At 38.2% G+C, this 22,853-nt stretch overlaps 1 protein-coding gene across 4 annotated transcripts in view; it reads right to left on the bottom strand.

Moving 5' to 3' along the window:
* Positions 1 to 22,853, bottom strand: part of WDR19 (WD repeat domain 19) — a 111,528-nt gene that overhangs the window by 47,138 nt on the left and 41,537 nt on the right. For 3 of the 4 annotated variants that reach the window (XM_074396021.1, XM_039468118.2, XM_074396022.1), the window contains exons 15-23: positions 20,416 to 20,565; positions 16,732 to 16,879; positions 16,397 to 16,601; positions 13,497 to 13,656; positions 13,181 to 13,291; positions 9,235 to 9,344; positions 4,744 to 4,801; positions 461 to 601; positions 297 to 379 (exon numbers count right to left, since the gene is read on the bottom strand). In XM_074396021.1, coding sequence (XP_074252122.1) covers positions 297 to 379; positions 461 to 601; positions 4,744 to 4,801; positions 9,235 to 9,344; positions 13,181 to 13,291; positions 13,497 to 13,656; positions 16,397 to 16,601; positions 16,732 to 16,879; positions 20,416 to 20,565 — 1,166 coding nt within the window. The remainder of the gene's footprint in view (positions 1 to 296; positions 380 to 460; positions 602 to 4,743; positions 4,802 to 9,234; positions 9,345 to 13,180; positions 13,292 to 13,496; positions 13,657 to 16,396; positions 16,602 to 16,731; positions 16,880 to 20,415; positions 20,566 to 22,853) is intronic. The other variant, XM_074396023.1, reaches the window with a different exon arrangement.

The following is a 22,853-nucleotide window of genomic DNA, read 5'->3' as shown; positions in this document are numbered from 1 at the left end:
TCAAGGGTAGGAAAATGATTAGTCCCTTAACTCTTTTAGGACAACAGGGTTTTTGTTTTGTCCTACTACTATATCTGATTAGGGGTTTCTTCACACCAAACCGGGAGAATGTGCTATTCTTTGGAAAAAGAATTATTAACATGGACTTACCTAAGGAGAGCAAAAGAGATGAAGGGCAGGTCTAGACAGGGGAACAGAATGGACAGGGAGAACGTATGGCAAGGAGGCAAGTGGGGAGACCCAGGGACACATTCATTTCCAATCCTGTTCAGAAACAAACCTCAGGCAACTCTTACCAATTCTTAGAGCGGATGTAAACAGATGCTGCTTTGTCGTAGTAGAGACCTTTTTCATACAGTTGGGCTGCTTCTGAAAATTGCTAAAATAATAAAGGACTGTTAAAATACTAAGTTATTATGTATAAAAGAACACATAAATATTGATGCAGAGAAAAGAGGACCTTCATATTCTCCAATATGGCTCCACAGTCTCTTTTTAGGACCCTGCTGGGATGCTTGAGGGCTTGGTTAACCCCTCGACGTATGTCCCCCATTCTTATGGACATCTGGGCCACTCCAGCCAGACAAGCTTCATCATGCTCCTGCAATCACAAGGCAAATACTAACAAATCAGATTCTAACTTAACATGATGTGTTTAAGACAGAACAATGAATTTAACTCTAAAATGAGTCCAAAGGTTATGGGGTTTACTTTTATCTTTTCAGAGAAGTCTCATGATTTTAAAATAATACTTGGGTCTTTTTTAAACCACCTATTACAAAATTATATTTTGTTCTGTGAAAGTCTAGATCAACTTTATGCTTAAGACCAAATTTTTACTATCCTTTGTCTTTTTGGTATAAAATTTTATGTAAGAACTAATATACTGGCTGTATAGCATGAATGCTACGAATAAAACTAAGAAAACCATTTATCAAACTGAAGATTTGTCTATGAGGCATGATTAAACATAAAAACTTTCTTTAGTAATTGCTAAATTCATTAAAGATACCAAAGACAGCTAAAGAACTTGTCAAATAACTAATCTCTACTAGTAAAATGTAATGTCAGATTGTATTTTATCTAAAGCAGCATTTCTAGTAAAACTTTCTGTGATGACAGAAAGGTTCTATATCTACTCTGTCCAATATGGTAGCTATTGGGCATTTGAAATAGGGCTAATGCAACAGAAGAATTGAATTTTAAATTTTATTTAATTTTAAATAATTTAAGTAGACACATGTGGCTAGAAGTTACTGTATTTGACAGTACAGATAAAGAATGAACTAAAATTAATATAACCAAAGAAAATGTCAAAAACCCAAGAGATAAATGAGCAAAGGATTTGATCAGACAATTCATTAAAAAAAAAACAAGTGGAGGCAGGGCTTAGTGGCTCAGCCTGTAATCCCAGCACTTTGGGAGGCTGAGGCAGGTGGATCATGAGGTCAGGAGTTCAAGACAACATGGCCAAGATGGTGAAACCTGTCTCTACTAAAAATACAAAAATTAGTAGGGCGTGGTGGTGCGTGCCTATAATCCCAGCTACTCAGGAGGCTGAGGCAGGAGAATCACTTGATTCTTTTTTTTTCTTTTTTTTGAGAATCACTTGAACCTGGGAGGTAGAGGTTGCAGTGAGCTGAGATCTCGCCACTGCACTCCTGTGTGGCAACAGAGTGAGACTCCGGCTCAAAAGAAAAAATACAAGTGGAAACAAAATACAATTGACCAATAAATAAGTAAAAACATGCTCTGCTTCACCAATAATCAAATATACATAAAGTATCTTTTTTTGCTTATAAAATTGGTAGAAATAAAATAAGTGATAACATTCAGTTTTGCTGAGAATGTGGGGGAAGTGGACACTATCATACATGGGGAGTGTGTGTGAATTACTACAATTTCTTTTGAACAGCAATTGAGCAATGTCAAAAATGAAAAGTACACTTTATGACCTAGATACCCCACTTATAAGAAAATATTCTTCAGAAATACTCCCATAGGTAGCTAAAGATACATGTACTAGGTAGAATATTCACTTCAGTGATTAAAAAAATTAATTTTTTTACTTTTTATTTTTAATTTTAAAAAGTTGTTTTTTTTTTTTAAAGAGACAGGGTCTTGCTCCATTGCCTAGGCTGGAATGCAGTGATGCGATGCTACCACACCCAGCGAATTTTTTATTTAGAAATTTGTAGAGATGAGCCAGGTGCAGTGGCTCAAGCCTATCATTGAAGCACTTTGGGAGGCCGAGGCAGGTGGATCACTTGAGGTCAGGAGTTCAAGACCAGCCTGGCTAACATGGCAAAACCACATCTCTACTAAAAATGCAAAAATTAGCCAAACATGGTAGCCCATGCCTGTAATCTCAGCTACTTGGGAGGCTGAGGTACGAGAATCACTTGAACCTGGGAGGTAAAGGCTGCAGTTAGCCAGGATTGCACCACTGCACTCCAGCGTAGGCGACACAGTGAGAGACTATTTCCAAAAGAAAAATAAAAAAATAAATCTGTAGAGATGGGGGTCTTGCTTTGTTGTCCAGGCTGGTCTTGAACTTCTGGTGTCAAGCTTTCTTCCCACCTTGGCCTCCCAAAGTGTTGGTATTACTAGCATGAGCCATTGTGTCTGGCTTGCAGTATTTCTGATGATAGAAAAAATGCCACAACTATATTTCAATAGGGTAGTGGATAAAAAAAAAAATTACAGTGTATCCAAACAATGGAATATTAGAATCTCTTAAAAGATTAAGACAGCCTAGGTATGGTGGCTCATGCCTGTAATCCCAGTGCTTAGGGAGGCTAAGGAGAAAGGATGCCTTGAGGTCAGGAGTTTGAAGCTTCAGTAAACTATGATTATGCCACTACATGTGAGCCTGGGAGACAGAGTGAGACCCTGTCTCTACAAAAATAAAAATATGGAGGCTGGGCAGGAGGATCACTTGAGCCAGGAATTTGAGGCTGCAGTGAGCTATGATCCTACCACTGCATTCAGCGTGCACAATACAATGAGACCCCGTCTCAAAAAAAAGATTGAGACAGATTCACAGGTATTGATTTGGAAAGGTCACGAAGAAAGCAAAATGTTTCATTGCACAGAGTGAATGCTCAATGATCTTTGCTGAGTGAATGGAAATGAATGATTTCATTTTTGGTAAAAAGAAAAAAAACCATATTACATGTATGCTTAGAAGAGCTTCTGGATGGAAATATATAAAATCATTAACAGTAGTTAACGGATGTGGATGGAGGAAAGAATATTGGACCTTTTTTTTTTTTTTTTTTGAGATGGAGTCTCCCTCTTGTCACCCAGGCTGGAATGCAATGGTGCAATCTTAGCTCACTTCAATCTCTGCCTCCCGGGTTCAAGTGATTCTCCTGCCTCAGCTTCCTGAGTAGCTGGGATTATAGGTGTGTACCACCACACCCGGCTAATTTTGTATTTTTAGTAGAGACGGGGTTAACAAGGTTGGCCAGACTGGTCTTTGACTCCTGACCTAAGATGATCCGCTGGCCTCAGCCTCCCAAAGTGCTGAGATTACCAGCGTGAGCCACTGTGTCTGGCCCTGGATTCACTTTTTATTTCCTTTTTTTTTTTTTTTTTTTGAAACAGAGTCTCACTCTGTCGCCCAGGCTGGAGTGCAATGGCTCAATCTCTGCTCCTGCAACCTTTGCCTCCTGGGTTCAAAGTGATTCTCCCTGCCTCAGCCTCCTGAGTAGCTGGGATTATAGGTGTCCACCACCACAGCTGGCTAATTTTTGTATTTTCAGTAGAGATGGGGTTTCACCATGTTAGCCAGGCTGGCCTGGACTCACTTTTCATGTTAACATATTTTGGTGATTTTTTCAAATTAGCTATCATGAGGTTGTATTACTTTTGTAATAAAAACGATACCTATACAACAGAAAGTAAAAAGATTTTCAACCTTTACAAGACATCGCCTAACTTCAAAACAGCAATTATTATTATGAATCTTAGCTTTTTTTTTTTTTTTTTTTTTTGAGACGGCGTCTCACTCTGTTGCCCAGGATGGAGTGCAATGGCTTGAACTCAGCTCACTGCAACCTCCGCCTCCTGGGTTCAAGTGATTCTCCTGCCTTAGCCTCCTAAGTAGCTGGTTACAGGCAAGTGCCACCATGCCCGGCTAATTTTTGTACTTTTAGTAGAGACAGGGTTTCACCATATTGGTCAGGCTGGTCTCGAACTCCTGACCTCATGATTCACCCTCCTCGGCCTCTCAAACTGCTGGGAGTACAGGTGTGAGCTACTGCTCTTAGCCTAAATCTTAGCTAGAATTCTGGGATGGGAAAACGAAGTAGCACAGTGGGTCATGCTTTCCAGGGTTATCTTAAAAGATATAGAATGAGAATGAAATGAAAGTACAAACTTTTATGGATTGGGAATTCACTTTCAAAATGATTACTGAAACTTTTAAAAAAAGCAAAAGGAGAAACTTTATGAAAATCATAGCTTGTAAGTAAGAAAGGATAAAAATCTTATTCCCAACTTTAATTAGACTTATACTAAGAATGTAAAACTTATCAGACTGATAAAAATATTGTCACTGTCAGTTTTTAAAAGCTTAAAGTGTTTCAGCTTTTCCTTGGAAGATTGTTAGTAAACTGAAAAAAAAAGGCTCACCTGCTAGATACTAAATACAATACAAATAAAACCATGATTTTTAAAAATGAAACTGAAAATAAACCCAGAGATAATTAGGCATATCTTATCTTTATCCAAGGTTACCTTATTATCACCTGTTATTCCTTTCTCATAATGAGCCAAAGCATTTACATAATCACCCCTGAAAGAAAAATAAGAGTAAATTTTAATACATATTTTAGAATTTTATTTACATATACCAGATTTTTTCCTTTTTTTTTTTTTTTTAAGTGAGACAGGGTCTCACTCTGTTGCCCAGGCTGGAGTGTAGTGGCGCAATCACAGCTCACTGTAGATCTGACCTCACTGGCTCAAGTGATCCTCCAGCCTCAGCCTCCTGAGTAGCTGAGACTACAGGCATGCGCCACCATGCCTGCCAAATTTTTTAAAAAATTTTTTGCAGAGACAAGGTCTGACTATGTTGCCAAGGTTGGTCTTCAACTCCTGGGTTTAAATGATCTACCACCTCGGCCTCCCAAAGTGCTGAGATTACAGGCTTAACCCACTAGGGAGTAAGTAGACCAATTTACAAATACAAGATGTACAAGATAATCCTTGTTACTAAGTTGCTTAAGCTCACAAAAGATGTGGAACACAACAGATGCATTCTTTCAAAGTGCAGTCCTTCATTATCTTGCTATTTTAAAAGTAATTATTAAGCTGGGTTATGCTATACTGTAAGGTACTTACTGTATAGCATAACTGTGTGGTATGCTAGGCATTTTGAGGAGCTACATTAATTTTCTTTTTAAATTCCAGGGTACATGTGCAGAATATGCAGGTTTGTTACATAGTTAAACATGTCCCATGGTGGTTTGCTGCACCTATCAACCCATCGCCTAAGTATTAAGCCTAGCATGTGTTAGCTATTTTTCCTGAGAAGGAGCTATATTAATTTTACTGGATACTTTTGGTTATTTCATTTGGGGCACTAAATGACAATCATGTGACCATAAAACGCATTTTTTTTCACAAAGGCCCAATATTTACAAGAATATATATTGAGACAATCTGGAGGGTTGTCGGATTTGTTAAGGGTAGAAGCGGAGGAATACTTTGGGAATTATAGTACTGAGAGCTCTTGTTCTTACACTGAGAAAAAGTATTAATATACATGACATAAATAATATTCCCTTCCCGTGACTGATGCTAACATGGATCGGCATATACTGAAGACTTTTAAAATTTTAATTTATATCTATCTATCTATCTATCTATCTATCTATCTATCTATCTATCTATTTTTTTGAGACAGAGTCTTACTCTGTCGCCCAGGCTGGAGTGCAGTGGTGTGATCTCACCTCACTGCAACTTCTGCTTCCTAGGTTCAAGCAATTCTCCTGTCTCAGCCTCCCAAGTAGCTGGGACTATAGGCGTGTGCCACCATGCCCAGCTAATTTTTTGTATTTTTAGTAGAGACAGGGTTTCACCATATTAGCCAGGATGGTCTCCGTCTCCTGACCTAGTGATTAGCCAGCCTCGGCCTCCCAAAGTGCTGGGATTAGAGGCGTGAGCCACTGCACCCAGCTCAATTTATTTTTATGTTTGGGACAAATAAGTCAGCGATTTGCCTAAGATACGTTTTGGGATCCATCTTCCTCCAAGAAACTATCACCTCCAGAATAAATGAATCAGCTCTGAAATGGCATGATTTAAGATCTACGTTATCACTACTTTATTGGCTTAGGCAAATTATTAAACCTCTCTAAGCCTCATTCACTTTCCTCATCTATTAATGTACAGTGACATTTTTGGAAAAGCAGCTGTTCAGCAATTGAGAACTTTCTTTTGGTCAGCCTAGGACTTTACAGTCAGCAATGTTCCTAAGTGGAAAGTTCTAATATGGACCTGATTACATAACTGAGCTGGGATGTCCCCTGAGAATAGGAATCAACTGAGTTGACCGTTCCTCCCACAGGAGGCTGAGGTTTTTCTTGGGAAAGCTAAATGAATTCTTTCGAACTCTCATTTTATTTTTAAGTTATTTTAGCTCACTGGATTATTTATTTTATTTTGAAGCTCTTATATGGAACTAGCTCATTAGTTTAATCCCAGATTTTAGTAAGTTAAATCCCACTCAGACTTGATAGACGGGCCCTAATCATGGTCTTGGATGCATAATGAAACAGACTGTTGAAACTGAACACAGGCCTAGGGTCTTAAGTGTCAAAGTCAGTAGCTGGTGGCAATCCACCATACCTAGGTTAGTTCCTATTACCACAAGGAAATTCCTTCAGACTGTCGGGGCTGGGGTGTGTGTACGTTAGGGTCCAAAGATCTGCATACAAGTATCAGTGAAAACTTTGAGAATCGGTGGCTTCATGGTCAAGTGGTGAGCAGAAAGGGTTAAAAACAACACACAGGCTTTCAACTGACCTCAGTTCATCTGACCATAATGACACAAGTTTGACAATTTGTTATAAAACTTCAGTTTTCCTGAAAGAAGTGAAAATCGGAGTGTTCTGGATGGTCCCAGGGCTCACTGGGGTGTCTGTACGCTGACAGGACATGGAGGATCATCTTTTCTTCTTAGCACAGAAGTTCTATATTCTAAGACCCAGTCATCCTCAGGATGTGGGTAGAAGACCAGGGCACTGGGGCCATGTCTCTTATGTACTAAGAGTCTAACACGTATTTTTTGGTATAGCACTCAATATCCTCCTGGGAAGAGTTTTTGGCTTGAATTGCAACACTGTCTAATTTTCATACACATGCAACTCAGAAAAAACTATAATTAAAAACATCATTTAGTCAAAAAAATTATGTATGTGTGAGGTACAAGTGCAGGTCTTTGCATGCATATATTGGGTAGTGGTAAAGTCTGGGCTTTTAGTGTAGCCATACCTGAATAGTGAACACTGTACCCCATGGGTAATTTTTCCACCCTCATCCACCCTCCCACTTTTTGGAGTCTCTGCTGTCTATTATTCCTCTCTTTATGTCCTTGTGTACCCATGGTTGAGCTCCCACTTATGAGTGACAACATGCAGTATTTGACTTTCTGAGTCAAATACTTTTGGCCTCCAGTTCCATCCATGTTGCCACAAACGACACAATTCATAGTTTTTTTAAATGGCTGAGAAGTATTCTATGGGGGGTGTGTGTGTGTGTGTGTTTGTGTGCGCCTGTGTGTGTGTATATGTGTGTGTGTCTGTATACCACATTTTCTTTCTCTAATGCTCCACTGATGGACACTTAGGTTGATTCCCTACCTTCACTATTATGAATAGTGTTGCAATAAACATACGAGTACAGGAATCTTTTTGATATAATGGTTTCTTTCCCTTTGGGTATACACTCATCAGTGGGATTGCTGGGTCGAATGGTAGTTCTAGTCTTAGTTCTTTGAGAAATCTCCATACTGTTTTCCATAAAGGTTCTACTAATTTACATTCCTATTAACAGTATATAAGCATTCCCTTTTCTCCACATCCCTACCAACATTTATTATTTTTAGACTTTTTACTAATAGCTATTCTGACTGGCATAAGACGGTATTTCATTGTGGTTTTAATTTGCATTTCTCTGATGATTAATGACACTGAACATTTTTTCATATGTTTGTTGGCTGCTTATATATTTTCTTTTGAAATATGTCTGTTTATGTCCTTTGCCCACTTTTTAATGGGGTTGTTTGCTTTTTTCTTGTTGAGTTGTTTGAGTTCCCTGCAGATTCTGGATATTTGCTCTTTGCTGGATGCACAGTTTGGTAATATTTTTTCCCATTCTAGGTTGTCTGTTTGCTCTGTTGATTGTTTCTTTTGCTGTGAAGAAGCTTTTTAGTTTAATTAAGTCCCATTTGTCTACTTTTGTTAGAAAAAACTGTAATTCTAAGCAAACAGAAAATGTAGACCAAACACTGGAGTTTTTCACTATGGTTTGAAATTACAGAGCAAATCTCAAAGTTTTAAAGGAGGTCAGGACCATGAACATAAGTTAGGAAAAGCATTGTGATGCTATGCATAGTTGCTGATGGCCACATGTGATTAAAAATAATATGTAGTGGCTCATGCTTATAATCCTAGCACTTTGGGAGGCTGAGTTGGGAGGATCACTTGAGCCCAGGAGACCAGCCTGATCAAGATGGTGAGACCCTAGCTCTCTAAAAATTAAAAAAAAAAAAAAAAATTAAAAATTAGCCAGGCATCACGGTGCCCAGCTACTCGGGAGGTTGAGATGGGAGGTTCACTTGAGCACAAGAGTGTGAGGCTGCAGTGAGCTATGATCACGCCACAGCACTCTGGCCTTGGTAACAGAGAGAGATCCTGTCTCTATTACTACTACTACTACTACTACTACTACTACTACTACTACTGCTAATACTATTTAGATTCTAAATGCAGAAAACAGCTTAGATCCAGACTTAGATTTGATGCTGAAAACTTCAAGTGGATAATGCATGGATAAGACGTCATTAGTTAGAAAAAACATTTTTCAGATATACAATTAATATAGTTTTTTTCCCTAAAAAGAAATTATGAAACCAATGGAAAGCTTATCATTAATGTAAGTTTCAAACTGAAGATATTTGCAGTTATTAGCTACCGACTGAAATGTATAAAAACAAAGACTTACGCGAATTCAAGCTGAATAGCATATTCTTTTGATATAAAAGGTATCTGGTCTGGGGCCAAACGCTTTGCCAGTTGTAGAGCACTGTCCCAGTGCTGTAAATCCCTTCTCATCTGTTAAGAAGAGAAAGGCCTTAATTTCTTTTTTCTTTTCTTTTTTTTTTTTTGAGACAGAGTGTCGCTCTTGTTACCCAGGCTAGAGTGCAATGGCGTGATCTCGGCTCACCGCAACCTCCGCCTCCTGGGTTCAGGCAATTCTCCTGCCTCAGCCTCCTGAGTAGCTGGGACTACAGGCACGCACCACCATGCCCAGCTAATTTTTTGTATTTTTAGTAGAGACGGGGTTTCACCACGTTGATCAGGATGGTCTCGATCTCTCGACCTCGTGATCCACCCGCCTCGGCCTCCCAAAGTGCTGGGATTACAGGCTTGAGCCACCGCGCCCGGCCGAAAGGCCTTAATTTCAAATGAGCAGAATTATTCTGCAAAGTTACCACAAAGAGCCAGTTTTAATAAAACGAATTATAAAACCTTTTTGTTTAAATAACAAAGCTTGAACTCATTTACAATGAGAATATATTACTATATCATACATTCTCAGTAAGCTTGATAGACTTGTGAGGGAGGCAAAAACTGATTCTTGGAGGGGCCAAAAAATTTTAGCTATTACAGTGGTTTGTGGCCCTCCAAAACTCAATCTTACCTAACAAAATCTTAGTCCTTAGTATTTAATTTTTCTCAGCAGGGAGTAATCAAATTAACTTAATCAATTAAATTAAAGTTAATTTTTATCTTTAGAAGGTGGTGATTTTAAAAAGTTGAGAACACAACACACAAAAGAATAAGCAAAACAACAACAACAACAAACAAAACAACAACAAAAAAGTTGAGAACACTTTGTTATAGGAATTGGTGTGTTTTTCTTAGAAAATCTGAAGCTATATCACAACATGAGTAATAGCAAACATAGCTAAAATGTAAATGTCTTTCTTCCTGGTTCCTGTGGTCTTTTATCTATGCCTTGTACATAATTCCAAGTATAAACTAATCATTAAAGAATTTTTCTTAAAGTCCATTCCTCAGTTTATTCACACTTCATAAACAATAATAGCTAACATTTTTCAAGTGTTATTATCAGCCAGATACTGTTCTAGGGGATTAGTTTATTTATCTTTCATGACTACCCTTTTGCAATGTATTAACACTTTCTTGTATCCATTTTAGAGATCCAAAAACTGAGGCAGAGAGAGGCTTGTCTGTACATTAGGTTGCACAACTAGTACACGACTGAACTGGGCAGTAGGGCTCTGCCTCTGAACTCTTTAACTGGTTAACTCATCAGCTTTCAAAGTGAGGTTAAAGAGTTATCACCCCTCTCCATTACCAATCCATTACCTCAAATCCTTTCCAAGTCTAGCTGAACATGACAAGTGCCCACAGCTAAATGCAGAGGACTTGAGATGACATCTTTCCCCACAGTCATTGCAGCCATATTCCTATTTCAGGGAGTACTAATCCAAGATTTGAAAACTTCTCAGGGTGTCCCAATTATCTTAAATAATACTGTAAAATTACCTAAACTTTTCTTAAAACAAAATTCATTTTAGTTCACTTCAAATATAAAAATGAAAATTTGAGGCCAGATGCGGTGGCTCACGCCTGTAATCCCAGCACTTTGGGAGGCCGAGGCGGGTGGATAACGAGGTCAAGAGATCGAAACCATCCTGGTCAACATGGTGAAACCCCGTCTCTACTAAAAATACAAAAAAAATTAGCTGGGCATGGTGGTGCGTGCCTGTAATCCCAGCTACTCAGGAGGCTGAGGCAGGAGAATTGCTTGAACCCAGGAGGTGGAGGTTGCGGTGAGCCGAGATCGCGCCATTGCATTCCAGCCTGGGTAACAAGAGCGAAACTCCACCTCAAAAAAAAAAAAAAAAATAAATAAAAATGAAAATTTGCTATAAAATGATTTGTAAAAGAAAAGTTGTAAAATTAGTAACAAATGCTTTCAAAACAACCTCTTTTACATAGTTGTAGAAATGCCAGTTTCAGGGCCGGGCGTGGTGGCTCAAGCCTGTAATCCCAGCACTTTGGGAGGCCGAGGCGGGTGGATCACAAGGTCAAGAGATCAAGACCATCCTGGTCAACATGGTGAAACCCCGTCTCTACTAAAAATACAAAAAAGTAGCTGGGCATGGTGGCGCGTGCCTGTAATCCCAGCTACTCAGGAGGCTGAGGCAGGAGAATTGCCTGAACCCAGGAGGCGGAGGTTGCGGTGAGCTGAGATCGCGCCATTGCACTCCAGCCTGGGTAACAAGAGCGAAACTCCGTCTCAAAAAAAAAAAAAAAAAAAAAAAAAAAAAAGAAATGCCAGTTTCAGGTTGGGCATGGTAGCTCACACCTGTAATCCCAGCACTTTGGGAGGCTGAGGCGGGTGGACCACCTGAGGTCAGGAGTTTGAGACCAACTGGCCAACATGGTGAAACCCTGTCTCTACCAAAAATACAAAAATTAGCTGGGCATTGTGGCAGGCACCTATAATCCCAGCTACTCAGGAGGCTGAGACAGGAGAATCACTTGAACCCGGGAGGTAGAGGTTACAGTGAGCCAAGATCACACCATGGCACTCCAGCCTGGCAACAAGAGTGAAACTGTCTCAAAAAAAAAAAAAAAAAAAGAAATGCCAGTTATTATAATAGCTCATAATGTGTCTTTACCATTGATCAGACATTGAGCTAAAAGATCTCACTCTCACTTTTAAATCTTTACTACTATCCCGTGGGCTAGGTATTGTCATTCCTACTTTAAAGAAATAGGATCTAGGGCTCAGAAAGGTTAAATAACTTGTCGAAGGTTGCACAGAGTTGGAATTTGAACTCAGACATGTCTGATTGTGAAGTCCATGCTCCCCACTGCTCGTCTATATTGCCGCATTTCCCTCCTTCCCTGCCCTTGAACTAACTAGGTCCTTCATCCTGCTCCAGGCCCTCTCCTGCCGTGCTCACCTCTGGGAAACCAGTGATGGTACACTAGTCCTTAGCTCATCTCTTAACACACAACAGAATTTCATACAATAAGGATAAATGTGCTTCAGTTTTCCCATCTGGAAAACAGAAAAAAACAATCCTATCTCACAGGACTGCTGTGAGGGTTAATGAGTTAATATAAGTCAAGTGCTTAGAAAAGCACCTGGTCCATGTGAGCACTCAATATACGGTGATGTTTTTCCTTTATATGCTTTTGTAATTTATGCAATCTGTTTTCGTTGGACATATTTAGATTTCACTTGGTAATGTTATAATGCCACGCAGTTTATACTCCACAAAATGCAGAATAAACTTATTTTTTGCATTATGATTTTAATGATTATAATGATTCATATTATAATTAATGAGTACTCAGGAGTTATTAAATGGATATGTTTGAATTTTAGGAAGGAGAAGGCTTGTAGTGTCTATGCTGAGAAATTTTAATCATACAGAAGAGGTGATCCTCCTTTGCATTTTCATATATTCTTTCCTTTTTTTGAGACAGACTCTCACTCTGTTGCCTAGGCTGGAGTGCTGTGGTATAATCTTGGCTCACTGCAACCTCGGCCTCCCAGGTTCAAGGGATTCTCCTGCCTCAGCCTCCAAGTAGCTGGGATTATAGGCTTGCTGCAACCTCTGCCTCCCAGGTTCAAGCAATTTTCCTGTCTCAGCCTCTGCGGGAGCTGGGATTACAAGCACATGCCACCACATTCAGCTAATTTCTCTATTTTTAGTTGAGATGAGGTTTCATCATGTTGGTCAGGCTGGTCTTGAACTCCTGACCTCAGGTGATCCACCCACCTCGGCCTCCCAAAGTGCTAGGATTACAGGCATGAGCCACTGTGCCTGGCACCCATTTCCCCTCCCCTTTTTCCCACTGGATACCTCTTACACCATTTCCACTCTTATTTGCTGCCATACCTCCAGGGCAGCAACAGGACAGCTAGATGCAAGGTACAGGTCCTGAGCCAGGTTAAAATCGTTGGTAAACATGGCAAGATGTCCTGCCAAAAGATTTCGGTCCTCTATTCCCTACAAATAAAAGCAATTTTGATGAGAAGAAATACAAGGGTTTAACTTTTTTTTTTTTTAAGGACTTTGGTCAGTAGAAAGTGGTGATGTTCTATCAACTCACTTGTTTAAGAATTAGGTAAGATTAACTGTAGAAATTTAGACTGCGTTTAACTTAAAATAGCATTTAAAACTTAACTTGATAATTCTGTAACATGCCGTTTACCTTTATTTGTTCCAAGGACATCACCATGCCAACATTTCCAATTCTCCGATAAACACGGATTGCAAATTCCACTTCCATGTGATGTAGACAAGCTTGGGCCAGCTCATTCCAGGCAGCTTCATCATTCAGAATCCTGCACAATTCCCAAGCATCAGAAAACCTGGGATGTAAGTACATAAGCTTAATCAGAACGCTCCACTTGCCACATACTAGGCAATTTTCAGACTATATGTCATCTAACAGTGTGCCCCAGATAAACTGTCTAAAACCTTTCTTAACCTGTAATTGTCATTTGCAAGTAATGACAAAACACTTAAGCTTTCTTCCTTTTTTATACAGATAAGTGTTTTTTCCTGAATTTTTATTAATCTAAATCTACTCTCTGTAACCTGCCTGTTCAATTAACAACTAAACCAATTCTATTCATTCATTTCTTTTTATGTCACACATAGATAAAAATTATTTTTGTTCTCACGTAAGTCTAATAAAATTAGTAATCTATTCCTATAAATTTAGAAGTTTAAAACAGGGATCAGCAAACTATGGGCCAAATCTAGTCAGCTGCTGTTTGGAAAACACAGCCTGAGAGGAACACAGCCACTCACCAGCCCCCTCTCTATGGATTGTCTGTGGCCGCTTTCATGCTCCAACAGCCGGCCTGAGTAGCTGTGACAGAGACCCCATGGCCCTTAAAGCCTGAGATATTTACTATTTGGCCCACGACAGAAAAAGGTTTTCTGACCTCTGGTTTAAAACATGAACATAAATGCCAATTAAATTTTGTGTGGAACCTCTACACAAGTGAATATGTTACATCCATCTATCTGTTTATCCATCTATTTATCTATTCACCTATCCATTTTTTTCATTCAACACACATTTGCTGAGCTTCTGTTATATGCTTGGAAACATGATACAAAAATCAACCACAGTTGCTGTCCTTAAGGCAATCACAATTGGGGAAGGTGGAAGAGACAGATAAGAAAACAAATGACTATAACATACTACGACAGAGGTCACTGAGTACTTACAATAGGTCAATCTTTGTGCTAAGTCTTTTGCATAAATTCTCTTACCCTAATAACCTGACCCACTAAGTATTATTTCTCCTTTACAGATTAGGAAAGTGAGGCTTCAAAGATTAGCCCAAGTCACACAGAGGTAAGTGGTGACAGGCTCTAAACCACCATGTATACGGCATCCTGACTCTGAGGCAACACATCAGGAAGACCCCAAGCAGGACTGACTACCTGTGGCAGTGGGGAAGTGGCAGAAGGCTTCCTGGAGCAGGAGATGGCTCCACTAATGGGTGATGGGTGAAGAACGAGGGGTTACTACATTCAGAGATAGGGAAAGGGCATTCTAGGAAGAATCACGAAATATACGCAATTTCAGCCGCTGGTGGAACAGAGAGGGAGTTGAGTGAAGGCAGTTGAGCAGGTCTTAAATCATTAAGTACCTAGTATGTCACGTGAGGTCCTCTAGGAATTTGGATTTGCTTGTAAAGGCAATAGGAAGTCACTGAAGGATCTTGAGCTTGAAATGAGAGGGTCAAATCATATTTTCAAAAGTATGTGGGGAACAGACTAGATTGTTACTAGGCTACTGGCAGACAGAGCCGTTGGGAAGTGGTTAGTTACATTATACATAATTCCAGTGAGGGCCTGGGTAAAGACAAGGGAACACCGGAGGAGAAAAGGAGCTGGTGTTTGTGTGTGTCAAGGCATGTGTATATGTGATTAGAGTGAGGGAAAATAGGGAACTGATGTGTTCAGTTTTAGAAAGGGCAAGTTTGAAGAGCTCATAGACTTGCAAGTACATATGACTGGTAGGCAGTGTATGTACAGGTTTAAGGTAAAGACACAGATTTTAGAGTCAGCTTCATATGAGTGGTATGTGAAGCCATGTTAAGTAGAGAAGATTCACTCAGGAAGAGTAATTAGAATAAGAAGAGAAGGAAACTCATGAGACCCCAATAAACAGCAACATTTAAGAAAGGCTTGGAGGAATTAGAATGTCAAAGGAATTCTCAGTGGTTCTAGGAGATAAGAGAAAAAAAAAAAACAGGAAAAGGAAATTATAAGCAAAGCAGAATCAAACTTCATTATGATAAAATCAAGAGATTGTTGAAATAATTAGGTTTATTAGGATTTGACAGTAACTGGGCTCTTTGGAAGCTTAGAAACTGTTTTGTTCTTAAGGGCTTTTCTTGTAATAAAGTACTCATAATAAAAACAGTTCACTATCCTATCTGAGCCTCACAACACCCCTGTGAAATGAACAAGGGAAGTACTGTTATCTCCATCTATAGGATTTGACATTTTATAAAAAAGACACCTACACTCGTATGTTTACTGCAGCGGTATGCACAATAGCAAAGTCATGGAATCAACCTAAGATCCATCAACATATGTCTAAATTTTAAAATGGAATACTACTCAGCCATAAAAAAGAATGAAATCATGTCTTTTGAAGCAATATAGATGGAATTCGAGGTCATTATCCTAAGTGAAATGCCCCAAAGTAAAAAACTGCATATTCTCATTGATAAGTGGGAGGTAAACAATGGGTACACATGGACATACAGGTGGAGTAATAGACACTGGAAACTCCCAAAGATGGGACGGTGAGACAGGGTTGAGGGATAAAATACTACCTATTGGGTACAATGTTCATTATTCTGTGGATGGGTACATTAAAAGCCCAGACTTCAGCATATGCACTATATACATGTTGTACAACTGTACTTGCATTTCTACATTTACCAAAAAAAAAAAAAAAAAAAAAAAAAAAAAATTCTTGCAAGTAGAAAGAATAAAGCAATAAAATAATTATAGGATTTGACCTTTAAAATCACAAAAGCAAATGAGAAGTTCCAAGAGAAGTGTTTGAAAGCCTACCTCTTTAGCATTAAAGTCTGTGCCAGCATTGGTCTCAGCTCATTAGGCCCCGCATCTTTTAAGTTGTTGAGAAAGCCATGGGTGCTAAGGTAGATGCTGTTTACTTTTCCACTCTGTGTTTGGCAAGTCAACTCTCCATTATATAGCAGCAAAGGTTTATGAGCAAAAGGAACTTTGGTGCTACCAGCCAAAATAACCTTGGCTCCTACATTATAAAACAGACATCTTAATGCTGAAAGCTAATAGTCAGCACAAACATCAGAAAGTAATGTTTTAATTTTACTGCAATGGGGAAATTCATTTATCAGTGAATATACAAAAAAGGGATTGAGTACCTTGTATAGTGTCCTTGTGAAAGACGTAAGTGTATACCTTATCGTCATCATAAGCAATAAATACACCTTTATCCGTTGACCAGTTTTCCCAGAGAACACTTTTAATGGTTGGTGAAAAATCTGGAATCTCATAGGTAGTGTCATTAACCTACAAAATAAGATTTACAGATTTGCCCCAAGTCTGTGCTTAAATGATTATCATTTGCCATGGTAGAAGCCTGTTTGTAGCCTTAGCTGGCTTAAATTAGCAAGTCATATTCAACCTAACATCACTCTAACAACAACTAGAAGGAAAGTTTCTTTTTCCATTCCTATCCTAGATCTGGCTTGAAAAAAACTATAGTTATTTGGCAAATACAAGGTTTGATCCAAAATCTGGCAAATCTGTAGGAGAACTCACCAGTCCAGACACAAAGCTTCAGGTTAAGGAAAAAAAATTAAAGATGCTCAAGATGACAGAAATTTAAACTATGAACACACTTGTCACTTGTGTTTAGAAATTTTTCAATAACAGTGAGTACTCGATAATGCTGGGTATTAAGAAACAAATTAATTCGCATGATTAAAGTAAATTACACTAGGGATGCTTTATTTCAAAAGACTTCTCTAAAACGCATGTCAACAAACATAAATGTATAATCACCCCTCAACATCCATGAGATTGGTTCCAGGATCTCGTGCAGATAACAAAACCCATAGCTGCCCAAATCCCTGACATAAAATGGTATAATATTTGTGTATAATCTATGTATACTCTCTCTTATACTTTAAATCATCTCTAGATTACTTCTAATACCTAATATAATGTAAATGCTATGTAAATAATTGTCATACTGTATTGGGAATATAGACAAGAAAACTTTTCTGCACAGGTTTAGCATAGACAAATCCATCCATTTTTTTCCCTGAATATTTTTGATTCACAGTTGGTCGAATCCATAGATGAGGAACCCACAGATAGGAAGGGCTGACTGTAATATTATACTAAATAAGCTGGTTGTAAAAATCAGTCCATATAATTCCTGTGAACTCAGGCAGATAGGCTGATACATATCCTGAATGGGGAACTGAAAAATATCTGCCTCCTCCTACTCCATCTTCCTATCAAAATAAGAATGAAATATAAAATTCCTGCAAATAATAATTAATACTATAAAGCTGTGTTATTTAATATAGTAGTTGCTATTATATCTACTTGTAGCCAGATGTACTTATTAAGCATTGAAATGTGTCAAGTCCAAATTGAGATATATTTAAGTGTAAACTACACACTGGATCTCAGAGAGTTCACATGAAAAAAAGACTGTAAACTATCTCATTAACATTTTTTATACTCAGTTACCCATTGAAATGGTGATATTGAGATACTATCTCACACCAGTCAGAATGGCGATTATTAAAAGTTAAGAAACAACAGATGCCGGCAAGGCCATGGAGAAACAGGAATGCTTTTACACTGCTGGTGGGAATGTAAATTAGTTCAACCATTGTGGAAGACAGTGTGGTGATTCCTCAAAGGTTAAATTAAATATATTAAAATTAATTTTGCCTGTTTATCATTTTAAAAATGTTGCTAATAGAAAAATTTAAATTATATATGTGGTTCACATTATATTTCCATTGGACAGTGCTGCTTACAAGATATTGTATTAATTATCTGATTTAATTCTAACTCTCTACTCTAAAAGACAGGTAGTATTATTAGTTCCATTTTACAGATGAAGAAACTTAAGTACAGAGAAATCTGCCCAAAGTTACACAGCTAGTAAGTTGATGAGCCAGTATTTGAACCCAGGCAGTCTGGTTCCTGAGTCTCTGCTTCTAACCACTATGTTATACTGATTCTCGCTTCGTATAGATGAGCACACCAGTGCCACTGGACTAGTGGCTAAACTTTTTTTATAAAAGGGTAACTGTTTGTTGAGTGCTTATTACATGGCTAACACTGTACTAAAAGCTTACATGCATCATCCTATTTACTTTTCATTTAACAATCCTACAATGTAGCTAGGTACTAGAACTGTCTCCACCTTAGATAAACAGGAAAACTGGAAATTCAATCAAAGTGAGAGCTCTTTAACATAAATTATCAAGAAAAAGAGAATTGTAAATGGAGAACGTAAAAATGAATGAAATCACCTTGTTTAAGGTTGATTTTACTCCTTACCCTTTTCCTAGCAGCCACACCCTATTTCTGACTTTAACTCCTGACAGACACCTGATTTACCCTCCTACTTTCTTGTATATCCTGTCTAAGCCACAGTTTCTAACTGTGGAAAACCCACACAGGGGAAATTTAAGGCAGCTCTAATTAGTTCCCTGTTACAGAAAGGAAACCTATTCAAGGTGGAATTTCCATATTAAGTAGAGGAAATTCAAGGTTTATTTTCATTTATGGCATCCTTCCTCATTTGCTTTGCGATTAGGAGAGGAATGCATTGAGTAAGAACTAGCAAATTATGAATCTGGCACATATAATCCAGGTACATCTGTGGAAATTTGTTATATTTGTCAAAGAAAGAAAGAAAAGAAGAGAAGGCGGCCAGGCACAGTGGCTCACGCCTGCAATCCAAGCACTTCAGGAGGCCAAGGCAGGCGGATCATGAGGTCAAGACATCAAGACCATTCTGGCCAAAATGGTGAAACTCTGTCTCTACTAAAAATACAAAAATTAGTTGGCCATGGTGGCAGCGCCTGTAGTCCCCAACACTCAGGAGGCTGAGGCAGGAAAATCGCTTGAACCCAGGAGGCAGAGGTTGCAGTGAGCCGAGATAGCGCCACTGTACTCCAGCCTGGCAACAGAGTAAGATTCTGTCTCAAAAAAAAAAAAAAGACAGAGAGAGAAGAGAAGGAAAGAAAAGGAAGGGGAAGGGAAAGGAAGGGAAAGGAAAGGAAAAGAAAGAGAAGGAAAGGAAGACAGGGCGGGCATGGGGAGGAAGTTAAGTCTTTGTATCAAGGGAAGTGCAGCAGTGAGGAGCTGGCTGTTTACATTGAGGGGACACCACAGTGAGATCTAGGCACCCGGAAATAGTGTTAAGGACGGGTCCATGAGCAGCTGTACTTTATGTGAATTTGACCAAGAATATAGTAAACCATTAACTGGATATAAAAAGTAAATGAAAAATCCAGTTATAGTAACTAATGTAAAGGCACATCTCCTTTTTTTGAAATTTATTTTCAAAAAAGTTCAGGATGTTTAAAAATATGAGTGATGGATTTTTAAAATGGGCTCATCCGTTTTTAATTATCTAATACAGAAATACTTTTTCTTTGTGCTCAGGATCTTTAAGGAAAGAGGAAAATCAACTGAGGTGGGCAGGAAGGACAGATAACTTACTGCCTATCGAGAGAGAAAAGTCATGTACAGGGAGATACACTATAATTACTGTATTATGCTGTAAGTACATGATAAGGTTGAAAGTGGTATAAATATAATAACTACTTTTTCCCATTAAAAATCTTTCTGGGATGGCACTATGAAAAATTACAGAACAATGGAAAAACTTTTCTTCACATAGTCATGAAAAATCTATCATAAACATGATATCATGAAGATGATAGCAAGGAACTACAATCTTGGCACCAATTAATAGAAAATTTTACATGAGATAGACTTTAAACACATATTTTTTTTTCCTATATTGCATTTCAAAAAATAAACATTTAAAAATGTTTTAGACTTACTGGACAGTAGACAAATCCATCACTTTTCTCATCAATGAAAACTAACCCGGTCCCATTAGGGTCAGGAAAAATCTTTTTCACACTAACAGGATGTCGATAATCATTAACAAATTGCCAGTCTTCAATAGAGAAATACTGAATGACACCAGTCTAAAAAAAAAAAAATCCAGTCATGAAAATATAAAAGTTAGTCAAGGAAATACTAACTTCCAACATTTAAATTAAATGTACTTCCCAATTTTAAGAGAAAAATGTAATGTTTTTGACAAAGCATCTATGAATAATATTTAGCATATGTCAAAGGTACAGACTGAAGAAAATAAATAAAATGGGGAAAAGCCAGGCGTGGTGGCTCATGCCTGTAATCCCAGTACTTTGGGAGACTGAGGCAGGTGGATCATGCGGTCAAGAGTTGGAGACCAACCTGGCCAAAAGACCAGCCTGATCAATATGGTGAAACCCAGTCTCTACTAAAAATACAAAAATTAATCCAGGCACGGTGGCAGGCACCTGTAATCCTAGCTACTCGAGAGGCTGAGGCAGGAGAATTGCTTGAGCCCTGGTAGCAGAGGTTGCAGTGAGTGGAGATGATGCCATCACACTCCAGCCTAGGTGACAGAGCGAGACTCCGATTCAAAATAAATAAATAAATTAATTAAATTAAATGGGAATGTACCCGTGATTGAACAGTCCATTAATTCTAACATTCTTAGTGATATTAAACCATAATTTATTTTTAAATTTCCTACTTGCTAGAACTACCCCTATTATATAGGAGTAACTTTCAAATACATTATATCAATTTTTTTTTTGCTATTAATTGATAAATTAGAAAATATATATATATATATATTTTTTAAGACGGATTTTTTGCTCGTTACCCAGGCTGGAGTGCAATGGCACGATCTCGGCTCACTGCAACCTCCACCTCCCAGGTTCAGGCAATTCTCCTGCCTCAGCCTCCTGAGTAGCTGGGATTACAGGCACGTTCCACCATGCCCAGCTAATTTTTTGTATTTTTAGTAGAGACGGGGTTTCACCATGTTGACCAGGATGGTTTCGATCTCTTGACCTCGTTATCCACCCGCCTCGGCCTCCCAAAGTGCTGGGATTACAGGCTTGAGCCACTAAGCCCGGCCGAAAATCAATTTTAAGACAACAGTCCCACCTGATAGAATCAACTGAATATATGTTAGCAATGAAAGTGTAGATACCAAAATTAAAAATGCAATACCATTTACAATTACTCAAAAAATGAGATACTTGGGTATAAATTTTTAAAAAACATGCCCGGGACTTGTATGCTGAAAATTACAAAACACTAATGAAAGGCATAAAAGATTTAACTAAACGGAGAGGTATACTGTGTTCATGGATGGGAAGTTAACATGTTAATTATTCCCACCTGATATAAAGGTTTAATATCATTCTAATAAAAGCAATCTCAACAAGACTTTTTCTGTAGATATATACACAATTATTCTAAAATTTACACAGACTGATAAAGAAACTAGAAGAGCTAAAACAATTTTGAAAATAAAGTGGGAAATCAGTCTACCCAATTTTAAGGCTTTCTTTTTATAGCTATAGTAATCAAGACTGTGTAGTACTGCTAGAAGAACAGACACACAGATCAATGGAACAGAAGCCTAAAATAGACACAGATATGCCCAACTGATTCTTTTTCCTATTTTAAAGATGCCTGTACTTTTTATTTTAAAAACAGCTTTACTGATATAATTTATATTTTATACAATTCACCCTCTAAAGTATACAACTCCATGGTTTTTTGTATTTACCAAGTTGTGCCATACTTCATCATAATCAATATTAAAACATTTCATCACCTCAAAAAGAAACTCCACTTAGCAGTCAATCCATATGCCCTTCAATGGGTGAAGGTTAAGCAGGTACATCCATACTATGGAATATGAGTCAACAACAAAAAGGAACAAACTATGGATACACACGACTTAGATGAATCTCCAGAGAAGTATGCTGGGTGAAAAAAAGGCAATCTCAAAACATTTCATACTGTACGATTCCATTTATACAACATTACTGAAATGGCAACATTATGGAAATGGAGAACATTATGGAAATGGTGAACAAGTTATTAGTTACCAGGTGTTAAGAACAGGATGGGGGAAAGAGGGAAGTGGCTATAAACCAGCAACATGAGGGATCCTTGTGGTAACAGAATTGTTCTGTATGTTGACTGTACTAATGTCAATATCCTGGTTGTGATAATGCTAGCACGCAGGAAACTAGGTAAAGGGGTACCTAGGACTTCTCTCTGCATTGTTTTTTACAACTGGATGTGAATTTTACAAGGATCTCAAAATAGAAAGTTTAATTAAAATTTTTAAAAAAGATGACATTCTGGACTTCTATTCAGGCCAAGATAGAGAAGGATAATCTTTTCAACAAATGGTGCT

The sequence above is a fragment of the Saimiri boliviensis genome, chromosome 3 (assembly GCF_048565385.1).
Source record: "Saimiri boliviensis isolate mSaiBol1 chromosome 3, mSaiBol1.pri, whole genome shotgun sequence".
Lineage (NCBI taxonomy): Eukaryota > Metazoa > Chordata > Mammalia > Primates > Cebidae > Saimiri > Saimiri boliviensis.
Note: the sequence above shows the minus strand (reverse complement) of the source record. Positions and strands in the feature narration are given on the sequence as shown.